Source organism: Oncorhynchus gorbuscha, linkage group LG25 (genome assembly GCF_021184085.1).
Source record: "Oncorhynchus gorbuscha isolate QuinsamMale2020 ecotype Even-year linkage group LG25, OgorEven_v1.0, whole genome shotgun sequence".
NCBI lineage: Eukaryota > Metazoa > Chordata > Actinopteri > Salmoniformes > Salmonidae > Oncorhynchus > Oncorhynchus gorbuscha.
The window spans coordinates 18,140,236-18,166,928 of record NC_060197.1 but is presented as its reverse complement, the minus strand read 5'-3'; the positions used below and the strand labels follow the sequence as shown (position 1 = coordinate 18,166,928).

General features: G+C 41.9%; 1 protein-coding gene across 1 annotated transcript in view; it reads right to left on the bottom strand.

Annotated features, from left to right (window-relative positions):
• Positions 1-24,737, bottom strand: part of LOC124013529 (chemokine-like protein TAFA-5) — a 179,525-nt gene extending 154,788 nt beyond the window's left edge. The window contains exon 1 of the mRNA XM_046327832.1: positions 24,251-24,737. Within this exon, the coding sequence (XP_046183788.1) occupies positions 24,251-24,362 (112 nt within the window). The 5' untranslated portion in view covers positions 24,363-24,737. The remainder of the gene's footprint in view (positions 1-24,250) is intronic.
• Between the last annotated feature and the right edge of the window lie 1,956 nt (positions 24,738-26,693).

The window sequence follows — 26,693 nt, the reverse complement described above, 5'->3', positions numbered from 1 at the left end:
ATCCGATCACGACTCCGTTTTGCTCCTCCCATCCTACAGGCAGAAACTCAAACAGGAAGTACCTGTGTTAAGGACTATTAAATGCTGGTCTGACCAATCGGAATCCACGCTTCAAGATTGTTTTGATCACGCGGACTGGGATATGTGCCGGGTAGCCTCCTAGAATAATATTGACGCACATACTGATAAGGTGACAGAGTTTATCAGGAAGTGTATAGGGGATGTTGTACCGACTGTGACTATTAAAACCTACCCTAACCAGAAACCGTAGATAGATGGCAGCATTCGCACAAAATTGAAAGTGCAAACCATCGCATTTAACCATGGCAAAGTGACTGGGAATATGGCCGAATACAAACAATGTAGTTATTCCCTCCTTAAGGCAATCAAACAGGTAACACGTCAGTATAGTATAGAGACAAACTGGGGTCTTTGAGAGACTAGTCAAGGATCATATCACCTCTAGCTTACCTGACATCCTAGACCCACTTCAATTTGCTTACCGCCCCAATAGATCCACAGATGATGCAATCGCCATCGCACTGCACACTGCCTATCCCATATGGACAAGAGGAAAACCTATGTAAGAATGCTGTTCATTGTTTATTGCTTAGCATTCAACACCATAATACCCTCCAAGCTCATCACTGAGCTTAAGGTCCTGGGTCTGAACCCTGCCCTATGTAACTGGGTTCTGGACTTCCTGACGAGCTGCCCCCAGGTGGTGAAGGGTAGGAAAAAACACCTCCACTTCTCTGATACTCAACACTGAGGCCCCACAAGGATGCATGCTCAGCCCCCTCTTGTACTCCCTGTTCACCCATGACTGCATGGCCTTGCACGCCTCCAACTCAATCATCAAGTTGCAGACGACACAACAGTAGTAGGCCTGATTACCAACAATGGTGAGACAGCCTACAGGGAGGAGGTGTTACAGGAAGGCAAAAAAGTTCATCAAGGACAACAACCACACAGGCCACTGTCTGTTCACCCTGTTATCATCCAGAAGGCGAGGTCAGTACAGGTGTATCAAACTGGGACCGAGAGACTGAACAACAGATACTATCTCAAGGCCAGATTCTGTTAAATAGCCATCACTAGCACAATAGAGACTGCTGTCCTATATACAGTTGAAGTCTGAAGTCTACATACACTTAGGTTGGTCATTAAAAGTCATTTTTCAACCACTCCACAAATTTCTTGTTAACAGACTATAGTTTTGGCAAGTCGGTTAGGACATCTACTTTGTGCATGACAGAAGCTTCTGATAGGCTAATTGACATAATTTGAGTCAATTGGAGGTGTACCTGTGGATGTATTTCAAGGCCTACCTTCAAACTCAGTGCCTCTTTGCTTGACATCATGGGAAAATCTAAAGAAATCGGCCAAGACCTCAGAAAAAATATTGTAGACCTCCACAAGTCTGGTTTCATCCGTGGGAGAAATTTGCAAACACCTGAAGGTACCATTTTCATCTGTACAAACACAGTACACAAGTATAAACACCATGGGACCATGCAGCCATCATACCGCTCAGGAAGGAGATTCGTTCTGTCTCCTAGAGATGAACGTACTTTGGTGCGAAAAGTCAATCCCAGAACAACAGCAAAGGACCTTGTGAAGATGCTGAAGGAAACAGGTACAAAGGTATCTATATCCACAGTAAAACGAGTCCTATATCGACATAACCTGAAAGGCCACTCAACAAGGAAGAAGTCACTGCTCCAAAACCGCCATAAAAAAAGCCAGACTATGGTTTGCAACTGCACATGGGGACAAAGATCATACTTTTTGGAGAAATGTCCTCTGGTGTGATGAAACGCAAATAGAACTGTTTGGCCATAATGACCATTGTTATGTTTGGAGGAAAAAGGGAAGGCTTGCAAGCCGAAGAACACTATCCCAACCGTGAAGCACGGGGTTGGCAGCATCATGTAGTGGGGGCACTTCACAAATTAAATGGCTTCATGAGGCAGGAAAATTATGTGGATATATTTAAGCAACATCTCAAGACATCAGTCAGGAATTTAAGCTTGGTCGCAAAAGAGTCTTCCAAATGGACAATGACCTCAAGCATACTTCCAAAGTTGTGGCAAAATGGCTTAAGGACAACAAAGTCAAGGTATTGGAGTGGCCATCACAAAGCCCTGACCTAAATCCCATAGAAAATGTGTTGGTAGAACTGATAAAGCGTGTGCAAGCAAGGAGGCCTACAAACCTGACTCAGTTACACCAGCTCTGTCAAGAGGAATGGGACGAAATTCACCCAACTTATTGTCGGAAGCTTGTGGAAGGCTACCCGAAAACATTTGACCCAAGTTAAACCATTTAAAGGCAATGCTACCAAATTCTAATTGAGTGTATGTAAACTTCAGACCCACTGAGAATGTGATGAAAGTAATAAAAGCTGAAATAATCATCTCTCTACTATTATTCTTAAAATAAAGTGGTGATCCCAACTGACAAAATACAGGGAGTTTAAACTAGGATTAAATATCAGTTTAAATCCATTTGGCTAAGGTGTATGTACATTTTCAACTTCAACTGTACATATACTTGGAATCACTGGCCACTTTAATAATGGAACACTATTCACTTTAATAATGTTTCCATATTTTGCATTACACATCTCATATGTATATACTGTATTCTATCCTATTGTACTGAAACTGAGGCTATGCCGCTCTGACATTGCTCGCCCAATATTTATATATTCTTAATTCAATTCCTTTACTTTAGATTTGTGTGTATTGTTGTGAAATTGTTAGATATTACTGTTAGAGTTAGAAACACAAGCATTTCGCTACACCCGCAATAAAATCTGCTAAACACATATATATGACAAATACAATTTGATTTTACTTGATTCAACCTATCATGATAAATTAGCATTGTTAGCATTAGTGCTTATGTAAATGGACAACGCTTGGGTTGAAATGGAATGGAATTGTCCTATTCTTCATAGTTGTTACCATATCCTCCAGCAACCAGAAGGCAAGGAGAGAGAGGGCCTACTCTTTCTGTATGCAGTCCTCAAGGACACTCAGGTGATACCAACACACATATAATTACAGCGTTTAAATGTGCTGACAGACACTTGACAAATAAACCCCATGAGCAAGTCATTCAAAACAGAGGTCTGGAGGAAGGATGACTGACCTTTCAATCACCATGAGGCCATAGACACATACACAGAGACGGACACAAAGACGGACAACGATACAGACACGGGCACACACACACAGTGGTCTTTGCAGCAGCAGTATCGATCAGATCTGGGTTCACGCCAGTCAGGCTCTATCAAAAGCTCAACGCATCTGAAAGACAACAAATACTCAAACCCAGGTCTGTCTGTCGACGGTGAGTGAGGGAATGAAGTGACAGGCAGCCTGTGGCTGTGGTCCTGAGGGGAAGGTAATCGATGATAGTGCAACTCTGCAATATCAGTCCTGCTGCGGCTGCCGAGCCCAGAGAGTTGACGAGAGAAATCACAATCAAGGAGCAGGTGAGTGACTTTGATTAAGTTCCCATGACAGCTGTGGACAGTTGGGGAGAGGGGAGAAGACATTTGATTGGTACTTGGCTCCTTTTCTGTCTGGTAGTTATATGGCCCTTTAGTCTGTCTGTCTCTTTGTCTCTGTCCTCTCATTGGAGTCATCAATCATAGTGATTTAAAAAAACTTGTCTGTGTATAATATAGGTATCACTGAGCCCACCCTGGCAGTTGGTATGTAACTGAGGTGGAGGTCGTATACTAACACATCGATGCAACACTACACTGGCCATATACATTGGCCATATTGTGTGGTGTCTCTGAGTCATTCTTCCCCTCATCCTCTCTCTTCTCTGGCCCTCATCCCATGTCCTGCTGGGATGGGATCTGGCCTGCTTCTTTATCAACATACAGCCAGGTGCATGGTGGGTAGGTTCCTGTCTGGCCTTTATCAGTGCTGGGACAGCAACGTCCTGGTTGTGTAGATCAGAGGTGTCGGAGCAGAGGGAATGGAGGTAGAGGAGGGGCCTGCCACAGGGGACCGACGGGCCTGCCACATCAAAAAGCTTACGGGGCCACACCGCCATCCACATACACACGTGAACAGGCTCACACACACACACACACACACACACACACACACACACACACACACACACACACACACACACACACACACACACACACACACACACACACACACACACACACACACACACACACACACACACACACACACACACACACACACACACACACACAGGAAGTCTTGTCAAGTTGAGAAAAGCTAATGACCAGGGTGTTAAGGTCTATCTGTGGGATTTCAGAGGGCCGCTGGACTGTTCGCCCCTAAGACAGAGATGCTGTGGAGAACGGTGTGGAAGGATAGCGGGTAATTTAGCTGCACAGCAAGCATTGTGTTGGTGTAGAGTAGCCAAAGAGTTTGAGAGGGAAGAGGTGCATCTCTGTTGAAATGGGATGATTGTAGCCTGTGATGCTTGACTTATCCAACAACATTGATCTGTGTTTGAGTCGTGCTAATCTTGGCTCTTTGTATTCTTTGGTTGCTTTTTGTAGGAACTCTAAGTCTAAGGACTTGTAGAGATAAAGTTGGCTACGGCTGTCTTACTTCACAATGCAACAGGTACTTTGTCACATTTCTGATACATTCAAATTGAAGTGCAGACAGTTTGACATTTGTGACATTTCGGTACATCTTAGTTGAGTGCTTGTCCTTGATAATCAAACTGCATTGTGATTTCTTGACTTTCATAGTCTAAGTGTCAAGTTTCTCAATCAACATTCACAAAGTATTTCAGATCAATGTGCACGGGTGATTTAGTAGAAAATATTTAAAATAAATGCAAACATTCAAAATGAGAGGACTATAAGAATGATTTTATAACATAAGTGAATTGATTTCAATCACATTAAGATATTTTTAATGACAAAGTTAACAACATACTTGATTTTCTACTGTATTCGTATCATCGTCATGACACCCTAATGGAATAGAGTTAATTGAACACTCAGTGATACATAACAGCGATTTAACAAAGTCCTAAGATCTGATATCAAACCATATAAATCAATGATATACTCTGAAATATTATATTTCTAGAGTGGTAATAAAATTGTCCCACAGACAGAGCCATAATTTTAGTTCTCTCCAGACGACACCATAAAATACAGAACCCTGAGCGAGAGAGAGAGAGAGAGAGAGAGAGAGTGAGAGAGAGAGAGAATAAGAAGAATAGGATTACAAGATGGTATAGATTACAAGATGGCATGCACAGTCAAAATAAAGTAAACATACCGCTATTTCCCGGTGGTCATAACAGCTTTACTAATGGAATCCTGTATACTGGGTCTTATACCTTGGAACGGATCTGTGTCTCTTGTCAAGCTGGCCCTTGTCCAATGCAACAAACTGTTCTTTAACATCATTATGTTTTCACTGTTCACTCTTCATGAGACTTGTTGGCTTTGTAACCACAGGAATTTCTATTAAAAAACATTGCTTGAAAGTACATATGAACGGGCTGAACTGCCTTCGGGACCTCAAATTCTCCTCCACACACTCCACATCTACTGTTGGCTACCAGAAGCCACTTGTGTATTTCTTGTTACTGTAGAGTGACGTGAAAAGCATATATTGTGGGATCAGTGCGTTAATTCACCTTCTCCAGTGTAGGTACACTCTTAGAAAAAGGGTTCCAAAGAGGGATATTTGGCTGTCTCCATAAGAGAACCCTTTTTGCTTCCAGGTAGAACTGTTTTTGGTTCCAGGTAGAAACATTTTCGGTTCCATGTAGAACCCTCTTTGGGAAGGGTTCCTCATGGAACCCCACAGACTTCTACCTGGAACCAACAGGGTTTTACATGGAACCAGAGGGGGCACTTCAAAGGGTTCTATAGGTACAGCCTGCGAACACTTTTAGGTTCTAGAAAGCACCTTTTTTTCTAAGAGCGTATGGTCTGCTAGGTTACTATAAAGCTCAGTATGGACAACCTAAGCTTCTGGGGATATTTGATGTATTTTGGAACAGAACAGTCTGGATGGATGCAAAGAAAGCTAATACACTCACACAACACACCCACCCCCAACCCACCCACCCACCCAAACAAAGCACACACGCACTCACATACCCACACCTACACCCCCCCTCTAATATGGGTGATTGTTAATGGGACAATTATTGGCTACAACAATCAAACTAGAAGTAGTAGTTACAGTTTTTAAAAATGTGGTGCACATACATATTATAAAGTTATCGTTCTATTTATCAATTCAGACAATTTATCGCAATATGGATTTTTTTTGACCACATTGCACATCTCTACTCAGTCGGTGGCCATCTTTATTATGTAACTGTTTAGAAAGCATTCTATGAATTAGTTCAATGCACTGTGACGACCCTCCCACTGTCTGCTGTATTCGTTCTCTTTGCTCTTGTTTTCCTTATTAGGATGTCAGTGGGCAGGGCCAAGAGGGTCGTCAGCAAAATGGGACGCACCTGGGCCCGGGTGTGTGCGTGGATAAATACACCTCTTCCCCATTCATTAAGGAGCCTCTCTCCATGCAGACACACTGTTGGATTTTGATTGTGGCATTTTTGTGGCTTTCTTGTTTGTTTGTTTGTTTGTTTGTTTGTTTGTTTGTTTGTTTGTTTGTTTGTTTGTTTGTTTGTTTTGATTTGTTTGTATTTGGCACCTTTTCAACCCCTGTCATTATCACATCTATGCAAACAACCACTCACTTACACTACTGACTACATTCACCATTGTTAATTGTATATAGGCTACCTCAGTTATTAAATATATTTCTGTTATTCCTTATCTCCATGTTATCTCCGTTTTTGTTACTGGCTTCGAGCCGGGTTCGTGACACCACTAATCAGGGGATACAAGACTCCTGCTTGGCAGTTGGCACGCCTCAAAGTTTCTGCTGCTTTAAATTGATTAGAGTGTGTTGCACTATGATGAGAGAGGTTGGAGGATGGCACAATACAATGTAATACAATAAAACTCAATAGAAAACTACACAGCAGCCACAAGGCTGCAACAACATTTCTACGGGGAGAAATAGAATCAGTAGCTAACAGAGTTGTCTAACACACACACACACCAAAAACAACAAATCCCTAGCAGATTGGAAACCAAATAGCACTTTACTCAATCGTCTATATCTGTGATGGCTATGTTTACCAGCATCTGTACCACAGAAGGCTTGATGTCGTTTTTTTTATTACAGAAAGAAATAGGCAACTTGAACTGGTTTCTTCTTGCTTTACCCTTGAGTCTGTATTTTTTTTGCTACAGCAGCTGCAGAAGCAGCCATCAACAGCCGAACATGTCCCTAGTTCCCATTTTACGAGAAACAAGGCTGTTCAATGAAAAGCTAGGGAGGGAGGCCCACAGGAGCGGAATGGTAAAAAGACTGTGAGTATTTGATTGCGGCTGAATTATCCCGGGGTGAGTTGCTTACTGTGGAAAATGTATGGGTTACTTAAACCCCAAAATGCTCAATCTGCCTCTCACAAACGAGAGCTAAATGTTGCATGGTTCTAGAGAGTTTGATGTAGAGATTGATGGAGCTTTTTATCGTAGCAAGAGGTGCATTGTTGAGCATGTGTGTGCTGTGTTGTCGGTTTAAAGGGACCCCTGGCATGGGTTTAATCGTAGTGTCATGACTGGCCTGTGAGGATCAGGTTACAGTGATTCAGCTGAACAGAGATATCTCTCTCCCGCCGAGGGGGAGAAAGAAGAATGGAGGTTTTATGACACCTAGTTTGGGTGTCTGGAATGTTGTGTGCCTTATGAGAGTCCACTGCCCAAAACTAAAACATCAAATAAATGGACTTTGGGACAATATATTTGATCAGCCAAATGGTGGAAATAATGATGGATGGAATATGAAAATTCATGTATATTTTATGATATTATTAGTTAAAGCAGGACAGTATAATAAAAACATTGTAACTTGAAGAGTTTTCAGAATGTGTATATGATGTTTACATTCTTTACGTTGGGTAGGAAATATCCAGATTAAAGAGAATGTTTTCGTGATGATAAGACTGTGATTTTAGTTGTGTAAATCATAGTAAATTCTAATACCTTGCCTCGTAATGAGCTGGACTCCATGGAACCCAGAGAACTTGTCATAAAGATGGAAATGCCCCCTTTTGACCTGAAGATATAAAGCATGTGAGTTAAGAATTAACATACTAGACTAGAGGACCATGGCTGCAGCCAAGGTCCATGATTAGTCACGACCCCGCAGCGTAACACAAGGTTGAAGAAGACCTTGAAGGAACCTCTTAACAATCAATGCTACGGTTGAGTAGCTGTCCTAAGTACTGTATCTGAGAAGGTGAAGCAGGACCACCCGGTTATTCATCGTTTTTCTAGACTGCTCTCATTCCCACGCTGGTATAATCTACATGGCTGATTAGCCATCCTGAGAAAATAACTCTTACAGAACGAGTGCAAGGAAACAGACAACTAAGAGAAAGGACATTGTGACATACACCCGAGAACAAAGGAGACCGCCATCCAAAGAACAAGGCATTACACTTACCCATAACAGTGGCAGTTAGGGGCAAGGTATTAGGGCTAAACTAAGCATAGTTTACAAGTGTATCTAAGTATTGCTTTGCTCTCTTGCTCTCTCTTTCTCGTTAAATCTCCATTTTGTGTAACGTGTCATATTGTGTTGGTCCACTAGGGACCTGTTGCCATTGTAATAAGTTCAAATCAATAATCTAGACTGTGTGTAGGTGTATCTTATGTCAACGTTTAGCTTGTTAGTAAATAAATAATCAATTCAATTTGTGTTTGTATGGAATGATTAGTGAGACCCGGGTTTGGGTAGATTAACCGGATTATCCTACGTTCAGAATGAGACTGATTTGAGGAAATGATTGATTATTGACTGTTATGATATCGAGATATTCAGGTTTATTCGGGAAACATCAACTCAATAAACAAACTTTTCCTGTGGTTCCCCAGGTTACTACTGAGTTCATTGTTACATGATTAATTGAATCACGTAATAATTCAACATAGTCAATTATTCGATAACTAGCATCACATCACATTAATGATCACGTCAGTAGAAACAGTCAAACAGTAGAAAGGGTTGTCACTAGCATGGCCATGTTGCTAGTGTCCTTACAAACTGCGGTCATAGCCTTTCTCTCTATATATAGTCACTCCCTCCTTATGACTCCCCAGTTAGTCGGTAAACACTACAGTTTTATTCTGCAATTACATGCCACAATGTCCTGGGCTAGATTTAGCCCTTTGGGTAAGCAACACACTTCATTTAGCCATTCTGCTAAACAAGAAGATTTGTCAACCAATCAGAGTCAAATTAAGTGTGCTGTCCCTTGGCAGAACGGCGCATGGCGCATGCTCCCAAAATGAGCCACTTAGGACTGAAATAGAGCCCTTTGAAAACCCAGTACAATGCAAAAACTTCCGAGCATTTTTACGACAAATACTCATGAAGAGGAAATTCAAAAACCGTGCAGCTCAGCGTTTTTTCCCTTTTTTAGAGAAAAACAACTACTGGTTTGGTTATGTGGCCTATGTGTGTGTATGTGTGTCTGTGTGTGTCAGTTTGTCTGTGTGTCTGTGTGTGCGTGTGCACACACAAGCGTGTGTGTGTGTATTCGAGCCAGTGATGTATAACCAGGACCTTGCATTTAATTAAGAAGGCCTCCTCCACTTTCTGCAAGTGTGCATAATCATTCCATCCACTGTGATATCATCTACTTAATGCGTTATTTTAACATACAGTTAAACCTGGCCAATAAATCTAGCAGCGCTCTCCTTTAAATAGATACTGGTTGGCTGAATAATGTGTGCATTAGATTAGTAGTGGCTGGACCCCCCAAACCTCCAAGCTGAGAAAATAGGGATGGGGGCTCCCTCCCTCAGGATCACATCTTCACACCTTAGTGCCGCAGATAGCTATGATGATGATGATGATGATGATGTGTGTGTGTGCATACGTGCATGCGCGCGCAGGTTTCTATACGTCCATCTGTGAATGCTTGGTGCATCTATGAGTATTTTCTCTCTGTCTGTTGATTCACTCTATCCATAGTATTCATCTATGTGTATATCCCTGCAGAAATAGAACCATATCTCATTAATTCTTTCTAGCCATAACACCCCACACTTCACAACTGGCTTCACCATGTGTGGCCCTGTCTACCGTCTCACCTCCCATCAGAGGTCAAGGTGTGGCTTTTGAAATGAGACTATGGAATCCACTGAATATCCAATATCACCGTGTAAAGGTTGCAATGCAACGTCAAACCTTTTTCATTTGTGACATTTGCAGTGGATTATATTATTTTTGTCTCTTCCGTAGAGCCTGGTGGAGTGATTCTATGTGACCTCGTTATGGAAATTGCTAAGTTGTGTCCCAAATGGTACCTTATACCCCTGTATAGTACACTACTTTTGAACCATAGGGCTCAGGTCAAAAATAGTGCACTATAAATGGTATGCACTGAAAAGGGTCCCGTTTGGGATGCATGGAAAGCAACCAAAGATATGATACAGTGTGATGTGAAATCCAGAGATTATATACATTTCCCTGGTTTCTTTATCTCTCTAATACAGTACAGGGAGCAGCTAGGACTCATTATTTGTTGCTTTCCCCCTCCCTCTCTCTCACTCTGTCATGCCTTTAAATGATGTCATTCGTATGAATAATACAAATGTTTCTTAGGGAGTTCTAGAAACTGGGGTTATTCTGTTGTCTTTGATTTGTAATGTCCGTCGGAATATCCTCCACAAACTAAAAGGAAAAAATATGTCATGATTAAAGAATGTTATTGAATGATTATGGGTGTGATTAAATAATAATGGAGACCCGGAGGGATAAGAAAGTAATTGTGAAATAAAGAGTTTCTCCACACTGGAAGATCTGTGCAGGGACTAAATGCTGTCTGTCTCTAGACATTGACAAATTAAGAAATTACATTTGTGTGAATCTGTGGGATCGGTTTGTCACTGGATAGTGAAATGGTGTTAGCTAACACCCATTACTGAGATTCACTTGAGGGGCTGATAAATCTGGCAGAATATCATATTAATGAATTTCACCAAAATACAATACCCCGTAACCATATTTTGGTTTATTAAATAGATTACATGTTTTTCTATGTTAAATATGATTTCTGTATGGTAGGAATAACTGATTTTCCAACCAAACACTATCCTATAAAGCATTACAGGAAAAAATAAACAATAATATACTGCAATGTCCCCTTTTATGTGACAGAGTTCCTACATCTCTGGAAACATAACTAAGTCACATGTTATTGCATAAAAGGGGTACACAATACTCTGAAAAGCACACTGGATTTCAACTGAAACGTGCCTGCATGTCTCAGGCAGCTGACACACAAACACACACACACACACACACACACACACACACACACACACACACACACACACACACACACACACACACACACACACACACACACACACACACACACACACACACACACACACACACACACACACACACACACACACACACACACACACACACACACACACACACACACACACACACACACATACAGAAACACACACACATAGGCAATGCTGACACTCTATAGCATAGGCTTCTCATTAACATCAAGGAAATGGCACCCTATTCCCTATTTAGTGCACTACTTCTGACCAGGGCCCATAATGTTCTGGTCAAAGTAGTGTGCTATATAGAGAATAGGGTTACCATTCGGGACACAGCCACGATTACAAGATCTCTGTTGTTCCACTGTAATGGGTATTCCATATTCTAACCCTGAGGTACCCCACTTACTGTATATAACTCACATGCCATGCCAGTGTCACTGTAACAATTAAACATTTTATCATATGCTCCAAGGGTTAGGGAGAGATAGTTATGAGAGTGGAGGGAGAGGGGGTGAGAGAGTGGGGGTGAGAGAGTGAGAGAGAGTGAGAGAGAGAGAGAGAGAGAGAGAGAGAGAGAGAGAGAGAGAGAGAGAGAGAGAGAGAGAGAGAGAGAGAGAGAGAGAGAGAGAGAGAGAGAGAGAGGAGAGAGAGATTCCCCCATCCAGAAGCTGCCAGGCAGGCTTAACCAAGCCATGTTTCACATGTAGAAAAGTATCAGCTGGAATTACATTGCTACAGCTGAAAGGATACCTTCAGGCTTCATTTCCTGCTTCTCTCTTACAGTGTCTTATCTCTTCACTCTTTCTACTTGCGTTCTGGGGTGGCAGGTAGCCTAGTGGTTAGAGCGTTGGCCCAGTAACAGGAAGGTTGCTGGATCCAATCCCTGAGCTAACAAGGTAAAATGATATTGTTCTGCCCCTGAGTACGGCAGTTAACCCACTGTTTTTCCTTTGTGCCTTTGATGTCGATCAAGGCAGCCCCCTGCACCTCTCTGATTCAGAGGGGTTGGGTTAAATGTGGAAGACACATTTCAGTTGGACTACTGACTAGGTATCCCCCCTTTCTTTTCCTTTATTCCACATAATAACATCACATAGTACTACATCAAGTTATCCAGAATGTGTGTGGAATGCCATTTCTTACAATACTCGACTCTGCATTCTGAAATGACATTTTCAGAACAAACAGTAAGACACAACACAAATGGCAGCATGCTGAGATTTGCAAATCAGTCACATCAATTACTAAATAGAAAGAAATACAATATAGTACAATGATTCCAGTCCAGAAATGGCCTATGATTGATGCAAATCTTTTTTTTTACTATTTTGTAAAAGAATCCATTGAGACAGGGATCCAGGTTGTTATAATAATCCACAACCTGTTATAATACCTTCAGATCAAGGATCCTAACATTAGCCCTGACAGTCATAACTTAGCATTTACTAAAACGTCATAGTATATATAGCTCTGTTGTCTTGTTAAGCGTGTGTGGGGCTCCATGGCGGGACAGCGGCAATTGATTGAATAGAGTTGACTTCAACTCCATTAGGTGCCCCGGCAACATTCACCAACCAGACACGGTTCCTTAATCTGCAGCTGAACTACCTCTCAGGCCAAGAGATTAATGGGCCTGCCTCGTCTAATGTAATATTTGTTTCTACTCCTTGAAGTCTCCACACCGCTAGTCTCCGTCTCCAGCTGACATCTTCATTGTATTACCTCACACTATATTCCCAAGGCAGACTGTGGATCCGTGGGTCGGCGGACTGAGCATTTTCATCCTTCTGCTTTTGTCTCATTGTCTAATGTGGGTTTTTTTTTCTTCTCTGCTGTAAACTCACTCTCCCCACCTCTCTAACTCTAACTCTCTCTCTAACTCTAACTCTCTCTCTCTCTCTCTCTCTCTCTCTCTCTCTCTCTCTCTCTCTCTCTCTCTCTCTCTCTCTCTCTCTCTCTCTCTCTCTCTCTCTCTCTCTCTCTCTCTCTCTCTCTCTCTCTCTCTCTCTCTCTCTCTCTCTCTAACTCTAACTCTAACTCTAACTCTCTCGCTCTCTCGCCACTTTGCTGGCATCTCCTCTCTGCTCCAGGCGTTTGTTGTCATGGGTCTGTGAGCTGCCTGCCTGTGACGGGGCAAGGGCCCTCCAGGAATTCAAAACGCCATTGTGGAATTTTCTTCCAAGCAATTGCTTTTTCAACAATACAGATAAGTAGCTCTAACCATCCTCTTTGAAGGGCTCTACTCTCCCTTATCAACTCAAACTGACTTTCTCTTTTTCTCCGAGTGTCCAGACAGGACCCCAGGTGTATTTGTTTGTGTGTATTTTGTAAATCATTATAATCACTCAATATACCTATCAACTTCTAAGGTACAGTAAATGCAATAAACTCATCAGTGTGAAATGTCAATACCCATGCATTATGCCTGTCAATTATATAATACATTCATATCAACTCATGATATGAGTGACATGCGGCATTTAACCAGAAATCATCTCTATAATTGATGAGAGACTCACTGATGCCAGAGCTGAATGCAAACACATGTAGGCTAGTTCGTTTACTTTATTCACCACATGCTTCGTAAAGAACATGTGTAGACTAACAGTGAAATGCTTACTTACGAAGCAAATGTGATTTTATTTGATTAATTATCAATGACATTTATGAGAAAGTAATTCAACTAGCCTACATGTGTTTGATATTATGGTCTATTTTTCTGTTTGGGTGTCAATTACATCAGCTTTCACAATGAGAGAGAGAGGCTTTTAGAGAGAAAACATGGTCTCAGTAGAATATGTAAAAAATTGTGACATTTAAACATTTTAGTCATACATAACCCAAGCTGACATGTTAGTTAGGGTAGACCACAACACAAGAAACCAGCACTTTACCCTGTGAAACCAACTTAATATTAACTGCTATCACAACTAGAACCCCTTTATAGACCCCGAAGAACCTGTTAAGATGTCTTCTAGTCAACAAACCTCTCTTGTGGTGACCCTTTGCAGGCAGTAGAGAAGTTGCCATTTCACTGCTGAATGAGTTGTGAAAATAGAGCTACAAACATCCACAATATCCACCTCTTTAACACGACAAGCTGGTAGTTTATAGTGTGACAGATTTGATTTTCTCAAAAAACACGATGCAATTGTCTGTCTAATTTCCAATCACCCATATGTATATTTTTCTTATATATATTTTTATTTGATTATTTTCCCCTAAACCTACCACCCCTCCTGTATTTGGATTAAATGTATGGACAACAATACTTATGCTTATACACTACCATTAAAAAGTTTGGGGTCACTTAGAAATGTCCTTGTTTTTGAAAGAAAAGCTCATTTTTTGTCCATTGAAATAACATCAAATTGATCAGAAGGACAGTGTAGACATTGTTAATGTTGTAAATGACTACAACATTTGTAATGGAATATCTACATAGGCGTACAGAGGCCCATTAACAGCAACCATCACTCCTGTGTTCCAATGACACGTTGTGTTAGCTGATCCAAATTTATCATTTTAAAAGGATCATTTATCATTAGAAAACCCTTTTGCAATTATTTTAGCACAGCTGAAAACTGTTGTGCTGATTAAAGAAGCAGGCTAGTTGAGTATCTGAACAGCGCAAACTGGCTCTAACCAGAATAGAAAGAGGAGTTGGAGGCCCCGGTGCACAGCTGAGCAAGAATTACATTAGAGTGTCTAGATTGAGAAACAGACGCCTCACAAGTCCTCAACTGGCAGCTTCATTAAATAGTACCCGCAAAACACCAGTCTCAACGTCAACAGTGAAGAGGCGACTCCGGGATGCCGGCCTAGACTGACAACGAGTTTCAGAAGAAAGTTATTTGTTTATGGTCATTTTGAGCCTGTAATTGAACCCACAAATGCTGATGCTCCAGATACTCAACTAGTCTAAAGAAGGTCCGTTTTACTGCTTCTTTAATCAGGACAACAGTTTTCAGCTGTGCTAACATAATTGCAAAAGGGTTTTCTAGTGATCAATTATCCTTTTAAAATTATAAACTTGTATTAGCTAACACAACGTGCCATTTGAACACAGAAGTGATGGTTTCTGATAATGGGACTCTGTACACCTATGTAGATATTCCATAAAAAATCTGCAGTTTGCAGCTACAATAGTCACCATTAACAATGTCTACATTGTATTTCTGATCCTTATCAGTAGTGTACTTCCAGCTTATACATACTACATACATTTTTCAGACAAGGTACATTTGACACTAGTTGTCTTTTTTTTAATCCTTCAGCTACCCTCAACCCCGCCCATTTGTTATGTTTGATTGTTTGTTGTTTGTTTGTGGTTTGTGTTTGTCTCTGTAAACATTAACAACCGTGGTGACAGAGATGGATTGTCCTGGTGGTTTATTTCATTAAGCTATTCTCCTGGGTGTTCCCAAAATGAATTGTTTGGAACAGATGGAGCCAATAAATAAGATGGTGATATGTGGAAGATGGGACACTGGGCTTGTAATTGAAAAGTGCGACTTATTTTTCCTAGGTGTTAGCAGGTGTGAGGTATTGGAATAGCAGATTGTCTCTGAATGATTTTTGATTTGACTTTTATCTTGGACCAACGTAACTGGATCATTACTTCTCTAGAAGACCGGATTTACAGTGGGGCAAAAAAGTATTTAGTCAGCCACCAATTGTGCAAGTTCTCCCACTTAAAAAGATGAGAGGCCTGTAATTTGCATCATAGGTACACTTCAACTATGACAGACAAAATGAGAAAAAAAATCCAGAAAATCACATTGTAGGATTTTTAATGAATTTATTTGCAAATTATGATGGAAAATAAGTATTTGGTCACCTACAAACAAGCAAGATTTCTGGCTCTCACAGACATGTAACTTATTCTTTAAGAAGCTCCTTTGTCCTCCACTCGTTACCTGTATTCATGGCACCTGTTTGAACTTGTTATCAGTATTAAAGACACCTGTCCACAATCTCAAACAGTCACACTCCAAACTCTACTATGGCCAAGACCAAAGAGCTGTCAAAGGACACCAGACACAAAATTGTAGACCTGCACCAGGCTGGGAAGAATAAATCTGCAATAGGTAAGCAGCTTGGTTTGAAGAAATCAACTGTGGGAGCAATTATTAGGAAATGGAAGACATACAAGACCACTGATAATCTCCCTCGATCTGGGGCTCCACGCAAGATCTCACCCCGTGGGGTCAAAATGATCACAAGAACAGTGAGCAAAAATCCCAGAACCACACGGGGGGACCTAGTGAATGGCCTGCAGAGAGCTGAGACCAAAGTAACAAAGCCTACCATCAGTAACACACTACGCCGCCAGGGACTCAATTGCTCCCTGCTTAAGCCAGTACATGTCCAGGCCCGTCTGAAGTTTGCTAGAGAGCATTTGGATGATCCAGAAGAAGATTGGGAGAATGTCATATGGTCAGATGAAACCAAAATAGAACGTTTTGGTAAAAACTCAACTCGTCGTGTTTGGAGGACAAAGAATGCTGAGTTGCATCCAAAGAACACCATACCTACTTTGAAGCATGGGGGTGGAAACATTATGCTTTGGGGCTGTATTTCTGCAAAGGGACCAGGACGACTGATCTGTGTAAAGGAAAGAATGAATGAATGGGGCCATGTATGGTGAGATTTTGAGTGAAAACCTTCTTCCATCAGCAAGGGCATTGAAGATGAAACGTGGCTGGGTCTTTCAGCATGACAATGATCCCAAACACACTGCCCGGGCAACGAAGGAGTGGCTTAGTAAGAAGCATTTCAAGGTCCTGGAGTGGCCTAGCCAGTCTCCAGATCTCAACCCCATAGCAAATCTTTGGAGGGAGTTGAAAGTCCGTGTTGCCCAGCAACAGCCCCAAAACATCACTACTCTAGAGGAGGTCTGCATGGAGGAATGGGCCAAAATACCAGCAACAGTGTGTGAAAACCTCATGAAGACTTACAGAAAAAGTTTGACCTCTGTCATAGCCAACAAAGGGTATATAACAAAGTATTGAGATAAACTTTTGTTTTTGACCAAATACTTATTTTCCACCATAATTTGCAGATACATTCATTAAAAATCCTACAATGTGATTTTCTGGATTCTTTTCCCTCATTTTGTCTGTCATAGTTGAAGTGTACCTATGATGAAAATTACAGGCCTCTCTCATCTTTTTAAGTGGAGAACTTGCACAATTGGTGGCTGACTAAATACTTTTTTGCCCCACTGTATATGATACCCATGGTCATACATTTTTTTTAAGTAGCTCTATTTTTGACACAGTGTTCCATTGTGGTCTTTCTATCTTTTTCCTTTCTCTTGGTGAAAACTTCAACAAGTTTGATAGTTATAGATGTACATGTGGACAGTGGCTCAATTTCTTTACCCAGAAAAAGGCCCTTCGGGCAATGCCAGAAGTGGTTTAAGACATTCAAATTCAAGCTTGTTTACCTACTAGTACTGTTTGGGTTTTGAGGACAGTTCCTTTTCATCTTGCTGCAGACATTTCAAACACATTGACATCTCAGTGAAGTTCCTCAGGCTAGGTATCAGGGGCTTGGGTTAACAGATGATATCCTATTGGGTTTTCTCCATGAACGCCCTGAGGGCTGAGTCTACAGTACTGAGGCTACAGAAGGCTGTGTTCCCCATGCAGCATCGGAGGGCCAGTACAGTGTTATTGATTCAGGTAGAGTAGACTAAGACATGTACATAAACGAACAGAACAGAGAGCATTAGACGATGCTTAATCTAAGACAGTGGGATATCTGTGGGTGTGTGTGCTGGTGTTGGAGTGAGCCGGGTATGCAGTGTGCTGAGTGACGTGTATGCTGAGGATTGGGGTGAGTGATGTGTATGCTGAGGATGTGGGTGAGTGATGTGTATGCTGAGGATTGGGATGAATGATGTGTATGCTGAGGATTGGGGTGAGTGATGTGTATGCTGAGGATGTGGGTGAGTGATGTGTATGCTGAGGATGTGGGTGAGTGATGTGTAAGCTGAAGATTGGGGTGAGTGATGTGTATGCTGAGGATTGGGGTGAGTGATGTGTATGCTGAGGATGTGGGTGAGCGATGTGTATGCTGAGGATGTGGGTGAGTGATGTGTATGCTGAGGATTGGGGTGAGTGATGTGTATGCTGAGGATGTGGGTGAGTGATGTGTATGCTGAAGGATTGGGGTAAGTGATGTGTATGCCGAGGATGTGGGTGAGTGATGTGTGGGGTAAGTGATGTGTATGCTGAGGATGTGGGTGAGTGATGTGTATGCTGGGGATGTGAGTGTGAGTCAGTGAGTGTCTAAAATGAATGGGGATGTGTGGTGGGTTGTAATAACTACTGAAGATGTGTGGGTCGGTAGTGACTCACAGTGGTGTGTTATAGGGGTTGGTGGTGCTCTCGTTCTATCGCTGGCAGCAGGTGTTACATCAGGACCAGGCATGATTCATTTGCTACTGCTGGATTTGACACTGAGGGTGGGAGGTACAGCAGGGGAGAAGGGACAAAGTGTACAGTCTTCCCTTCCCTTCACCCAACTTCTCCCTCTCTGCTCTCTCTAAGCACCCTGAGAAACAAGATGCTCCTGAGCTCCTACTTATAGTCAGACTCCCACACAAAACACTGAAAACAGTACACACACTCAAACACACACACACACACCAACACACTTTTCCCATTCAAATACATGCAGTGATAATGATCCAGCAGCATCAACATCCCGACCTAACCTCCCAGTGCAGCATGTTAATGGCCCAGCGTTTGTTCTAATTTGCACGTTCACAGCCATCTGACTGATATTCATGTAGTAACCCAACAGAGGACCCCAGTCAGACACATTCCTATGGTTCTAACTAGCACTGTGCTAGCGTTATTGGCATTTTCTTTTATCTCTGTGGCCTCATCGTTAGCACTTCAAAGCTAACAAGCGGAGCCAATGAATGAGTAATAATAATATCACTGGAAAACAAACGCATCTCAAGTCACATCCAGAGGAGGGAGCTACAGTGCACTGAATAAAACTGTCTCTATAACTAAACATATTTGTGTGTAATTCACTTAATAACAATAAATATCATCAGAGGCTATGGACATATTTTAAACTAAATCAGGATATCCATGGGAATAAACTAACACCAGTCTTTGACATGCTGTTGGTGAAGTAGGCTGAAGTGTCATTCTAGTGTGCAGCCTTGTGTCTCTCCCTCTCCCTCTCCCTCTCCCTCTCCCTCTCCCTCTCCCTCTCCCTCTCCCTCTCCCTCTCCCTCTCCCTCTCCCTCTCCCTCTCCCTCTCCCTCTCCCTCTCCCTCTCCCTCTCCCTGTCTCCCTTTCAGCTGTGTCTGTGCATATCTCACAGTGAGATGCTAATTTTGAGAGACAGTTACCATATGAGTCACAGCCATAATCACAGACCTCCCATTTCTCTCCTCTCAGCCGCTTACGGTCACACTCTTGAGCAAATAGGTGTCACTCGGAACATGTATTTATGGTCAATAGTACACAAAGTCAGATGACATTGCTCTGCAATATATGCTAATTAAAACATAGACTAGATCCTCTTTAGCCTTATGTAGGACACCGTGCATGGGCGTGCTAGATGGCTACAATGAGGAGCCTGGAAAATAATTGGCTAAATATTTTAGAGGGCATTTGTTTCCAAGAATCCTCTGAAAGCATATCTATATATATATATCTATAAGTCCTTGTCCTTCCATACGGTATGTATAATGTGTGGATATCTGTATAGAAACTTTTCTCCAAACCAGCACCTATAACTCTGCTGTGGTAGACGGCGTGCAAGAGACACTTCCATGTAGCCTACCACTGTCTACCACAGCCGAGTTATAGGTGCCAGTTTGGACAAATGTTTGCCTCAGGTGGTTTCTATACAGATATCCACACATTATACAATTGGGATTATACAAGGAGTTACGGATGATAGATATGCCTTCATTAACAGGATTTAAAAAAACAAGTACCTCCTTAAAACATTTTGCCGGTTATTTTCCAAAGCTATATAGGGCTAGATTGTCCTTATTTTAACTCTGCCATTGCCTGACGTAGATTATCTGCGGGCTTATAATGTCTGTGGACTGGGCGATATGGCTAAAACATCATATCATTATATTTGTAAAATTTTTGACAGTGTGACGGTATTTTATGTTTTTTAATAACAAACGTTCTAGATATGCTTCATGAGTAGTTCATGACCCTAGGGTGGCATCACAGAATAAAAGTGATTTCAATGGGGTTTCCTCCATTCGGATTGTTTTATACTGTTCAATCCACAGAAAATCAGCATTTACATTCTTTTTGGCATTTCCTGCACTCATTTGTTATCATTTCCACAGCCTCAATTCATCAGGGCTTGGACTCTACAAGGTGTCGAAAGTGTTCCACAGGCTGGCACATGTTAACCCCAATGCTTCCCACAGTTGTGTCAAGCTGACAAGATGTCCTTTGGGTGGTGCACCAAACTGTTGAGCGTTAAAAACCCAGCAGCGTTGCAGTTCTTGACACACTCAAACCGGTGCGCCTGGCACCTACTACCATACCCCATTCAAAGGCACGTAAATATTTTGTCTTGCCCATTCACCGTCTGAATGGCACACATACACAATCCATGTCTCAATTGTCTTCTGGCTTAAACATCCTTATTTAACCTGTCTCCTCACTTTCATCTACATTGATAGAAGTGGATTTAATAGGTTACATCGATAAGGGATCATTGCTTTCACCTGGATTCTCCTGGTCATTATATGTCATGTAAAAAGCAGGTGTCCCTAATGTTTTGTATACACAGTGTAGTGGGAAGCACTTTGAATACCTTGTTATTTGACATGACAATGAATGAAAAGGCCAGGGAAGAATTATTGTGAAAGGGTAGGAACCAAAGTGTTGGTCAGTGTTTCCAAAGGGACCCTAATTATATGTTAGATTACATGTTTTCTCTTACTTCATGTAAGAAGTAAGTGCAAACTAACATATTTATGCTTTGTCCAAACCTCTCTGATTTATAAGATACCATTGCACAAGTAACATGATGAGCTTTGCCTACACCAGCACTGGTATCAGGCTGTATGAGCTAGCTAAGTTTGCTTTGACTATTTGTACATTAAACTAGCTAGCCAGCTTACTTGCGATTAGCATTAGCGGATAACACAATTTATTTTAACCACAACTTGCTAAGAAAAGATAAGATAGCTGTTTACAGACAGTACGATACACAAACGAATAGTGTGATTATAGAACGCTTGTGGATTTATATTAAGAACCAAAGTGGAAATCAGCATCGTTGTTAAAACCTTGTTGCATCTGACCATGAATACAGAGTGAACGGCATGGCAAGTGCTCGTGACTCCGTGGTTGTCTGGTTGAGCAACAACTTGAGTAACGGGTCAGGGCTTGGTGTGGGAAGTGCATGGGGAAGCCACATGCAGGAGGAAAGGGAGAGAGATGACTTGAGTAGCAAACGGAGTAAACTATTTTTAATAAATGACATTACACACGCTGGAGTGACGTATCACATTTAACAAACCAATCACTGAAATACCGTTATAGAACGTAAAGTTAAAACCCAAACCGCTCTGTGCATCAATACTGGTAAAATACAGTACACCGCCCAGCCCTAGTCCAAACCCTCTCATCCAGCTGCTGTAATCACACACAGGCTATACTTTCATCTCATGCCCAAGAGGAGAGTTATGTCTCAGCATAACAAACATGGATCAGCTCTGGCTATGTCTCTGCTCTGTGACTCACAGAAGAGAAGCATGCGATACGTTGGTCAGCCAGTCCAGTCAGGTTCTGAGATTCATGTCAGAGACCACAAGTAGGTCAGGGCACTGCTTCAGAAGCCATTTTGGATAGGGGGAAGAGTGCAGGAGAGACAGGCGAAGGTAGAAAGGAGAGACAGCCTGGGGCAAGAGAGACAGGACTGGACAGGAAATGTGCAAGGACAGGCAAGAGGGACAACAAGCCAGGACAAGGAAAGGGACAGCGGAAGGTGACTCCTTGGGGGAAAAGACATGGGGGAAAAGACGAGTCAGGAAGGAAGAAATTGACAAAAACGTGTAGGTCAGGACAAAAGGGAAGAGACAGGGAGGAGAAAGTGAGGCAAAGAAGAAATCGTCAAGGAAAGGGACACAGGAAACAAGTGTAAAATCAAGTTAGAAACAAACGGATGTTTAACAGTAGGGAAGATCAGTATGGCTCTGTAGACTGCTGACCAGAGCAAACAGCTCTGTAGACTGCTGACCAGAGCAAACAGCCAACATTGCAGAAGAGAACCTCCCTTTACACTTTTTTAAAATTATCTTCAAAACCAGAATGTGGGGGATTTAGTTTCAGGCTTTTCTTTTAAGCCTGCTACATTATGTTTCCACTGAGGAAGAGTTGCTACACACACACTTGCACACACACTTACACCCCCCTATGAAACATCCAGAGAAACACTGATTAAACAGCCACAGTCTCTATGTGATCGAAAGACACAGGCCGTTCATTCTCAAGACCAAAGAGAAGTAAAGAAATGCAGATTCAATTCCCTCCTCGACTTTCGCTGCAGCCTATAATGAATCTAAGACCCTGGCAGAGGAGAGGAAATTAGTCCCATGTGGCTCAGTTGGTAGAGCATGGCTCTTACATGCCAGGGTTGTGGGTCAATTCCCAAGGTGGCCCAGTACGAAAATGTATGCACTCACTACTGTAACTCGCTCTGGATAAGAGCGTATGCTAAATGACAAAAATGTCAAATGAAATTCTAGCGAAAAAGAGGGATCTATTTTTGTGGTAAATGTGCCCCTAGACAACGGAATGATTATATTAGTCATTAGCTTAAGTGCTAACAAAATAACTTAGCTTGTAATAGGCTTATCGTAGTAAATGCACAACGAACGCTTCCTTTCCCATACGTTTTCACACATAACGCAATAGTGCCAGCTGGAGATTTCTCTCGAGTGACTCAGACTGGGTGATTGGTTCCCTGGAGGTGAATAATACTTGGAATGGCATGCTATATTTTCATGGTCAGAATACACAGATGGGTTAGGGCCAGCCATGAGACTAACCTGGGTGGGCTAAATAAAGATTAGATCAAATAAATACGAAATTAGATTTTTTTTAAATTCATGATCAGACTGTTATTTTCGTCATTTAAATTTGATGATGATTAAGCTTCTCCCTAATGAGTTTGTCACAGTCCAGTGCAATCCAACTGCAACCAGGTGAAATACAGTAATGATCCAATTGCACAAACAGTGGCTGATGCATGACTGTCCTTTCCACATAATGATGGTCACGATGATGAAGTAAGCAGCCAACTTTACAATTCCACGCATTCAACAGAGTGAGTGTGCTGCTCTAATTATTTGTTGTGTTCGTGTGTGTGTGTGCGTGTACGTGTGAATGTGTGTGCTCGCGCGTGTGTGTGTGTGTGTGTGTGTGTGTGTGTGTGTGTGTGTGTGTGTGTGTGTGTGTGTGTGTGTGTGTGTGTGTGTGTGTGTGTGTGTGTGTGTGTGTGTGTGTGTGTGTGTGTGTGTGTGTGTGTGTGTGTGTGTAATTGTGCATACGTGCGAGGGCGCGTTCTGGCATGAGAACTGTTATCCCATAGCTTACTTTTGAAACGATATTAGCTCGACTGCAATGACAAAACCAATAACCCTTGAAGTGATTTCCGATAATGCTGTCGCATAATTTTCATGTCAAAGCAGCAGACAGTGACACCACGGTCACCCTATGGTCTACCGCCGTAGCACTTTATAAATATGAACCAATATGATCAGGGAAAACGAGTCAGAGAAAGAGGAATTACCGCAGTAGATGATTAGGAGACTGGTCAACAGTATTACAGTCCAGAAAGTTGAAGACATCCTTGGCCAGGGGCTGGCATCCTTACGCTTAGTCAACCTTAAAGCCGGAGCCATTGAACAAAGCGAAATCCTCTCACAAAAATCTAAAGTAATTTCACCAGCAAGGTCTTCCTCTCACGAAGCGCCTCTCTCCACATGTAATCCGTGGAAAAAACATGTTGAGAACGAACCTCTCATTGCAAAAGCTGTCATATGGCTATGCAGCCGGTGTGTAAAAAAAGCTGCATCTTCTTGAGGTTCATAGTTGATGAAAAAAGCTGTCTTGACACGTTTGGGAATTCGCATGTGTTGCAATTAAATGTTTAATGTTCCTTATTCCAAAAATAACCTACTTCTTTGTGATATTGGTAGAAGTAATAGGCTAGTTCAGGAGAAAATCCTGAAATCGCAGTATGATCTCCAATATGCTTTAAAGGGGTGAAAGATGCAATCATGTGTACCGCAACGTCGTAAAGCTCCTCTAATTCAACTGTGGTAGAGGATGTGTGAATCGTTTAGGCTCCCAGGTAAAGACACACTGAAAATATGTAGTTCATCAACAATGTCCATTTAAATCTGATAAAGAATAGTATATGGGATCTACCCTAGAAAGAAAGTCATTGGAGATCTCGACTCACTATCGACTGTTCTTAAACCCAAACTAGCAGATGATCAAGATCACCATCATGCGCACGGTTATTCTATACGGGTAGAATAAAACGGAGAAGGGAGAGAGAAATAACGAGAGAGAGTGAGAGAAGGAGAGAGTGACCGCAGGATGCGTCGTAAATTCCCTCAAAATAATTTTGAGACTAGAATGTAAATTATATCACTGGAATAAAATAATAATACAAATACGTCTGACATCTGTATCCATAAACATCTAATAATGTGAGTATTGCTGTATGTGCAGGACATACAGCAAGCAGCCCCCCTAAACTCTCATACGGGGATGCTCACAGGTGGCGTATGTGCAGGACGTATGTGCAGGACATACAGCAAGCAGCCCTCCCTAAACTCTCATACGGGGATGCTCACAGGTGGCGTGCGTGTGTGTGTGTGTTGATTTTTTGGCGAGAGTACTGGCTATATCTGTCAGCGCATTTCCTGGAAATAAACAAAATCACACACACACAAACACAACATAATTTTTAAAATCTGTGCTGAACATAGTTTATGTCCTATAGTGCAGAAACATATTAAGAATGTCAGAGGACGTTAGTTGATTGATAGTAAACATCATTTATTGGAAAGGAATCCCATAGCGACTGTGTCTAAACCTGCCCTAACTCGAAGTTCAGCATCCCTTTGCTACTGGACAGCGCCACGACTCGCGTCTACTGGACAGCACCAGTGATGATCGCATAGAAGAGAAGTGCTGTTCTGCTTTTGGGGTATGAGCCACTATGCATTAATGACCTGAGTCATTACATCTAATTAATGAATACCCTAAATTCTAAATATGATCGTTTTTTATAGTAGGAATTCTATTTCTACGATAAGGCAGTGTGTGGCTCCACAGCATCTTTGAATGGTTTATAGGCCTATCTCTTGGTTAGAAGTTTGGCCTACAAACCATTCAATGATGCTATGGACTGGACCCACATACTGCCTTGCCATAAAAATACAATCCTATTAGAAAAATGATTATATTTCTATGAGCCTTACTCTCTTACATACTTCAGTGATCTGAAAGACCCAGATCTCAGAGTTATGCTTAGTTATTCTAACAGACAAGAGCTGAGTCGGAATACTATTTTCCACTACATCAATTCCCCCTTCCCCCTCTCTCTTCTCACATCAGAACTTAAGCATTTTAAATTCTAAGCCTGTTTTAAATGGAAAGTAGTGCATGAATAGATGGTTGGAATGAGAGCCAGAGAGAGACAGAGCGAGAGAGAGAGAGAGGGAAGGGAGAGTGAGCGGTTGGCACGGTGCCCGCACTACACTGGCAGTGGGTCAGGTACAGCGGGCCAGGCCGCACCTTGGCACAAGGCACACTCACCCGCTGCGTTAACTCCAGCCAGGAGACAGGGCACGAGGTGTGGCTTACATATGTTTTTCATTCCCTCACATTTTTCTCACTGGTTTTTCCAATCACCAAATGCAAAGTCTGTTGATACGGGTAGAAATGACTAGGAATGAATAAACAGGGGTATGGTAGAAAAGATCAACCTTGTTGTGAATCAGTAACTTAAGCTGCAACCCATGACTGATGGCATTCCCCTGTAATAGCTAAATCACAGCACATTTATTCTGAGTATTGGCAGGGAGAAGGTTGATCACATAAGCATCGTCCATGCAGAATTAGGCCTACATAGTTAATTCAAAAATCTGGTATTCGTCATTTTGTCATTCTGAAAGTGTGACCAAAGCCCTTCTTGTAAAGCCTACTCTCTTCCTAAA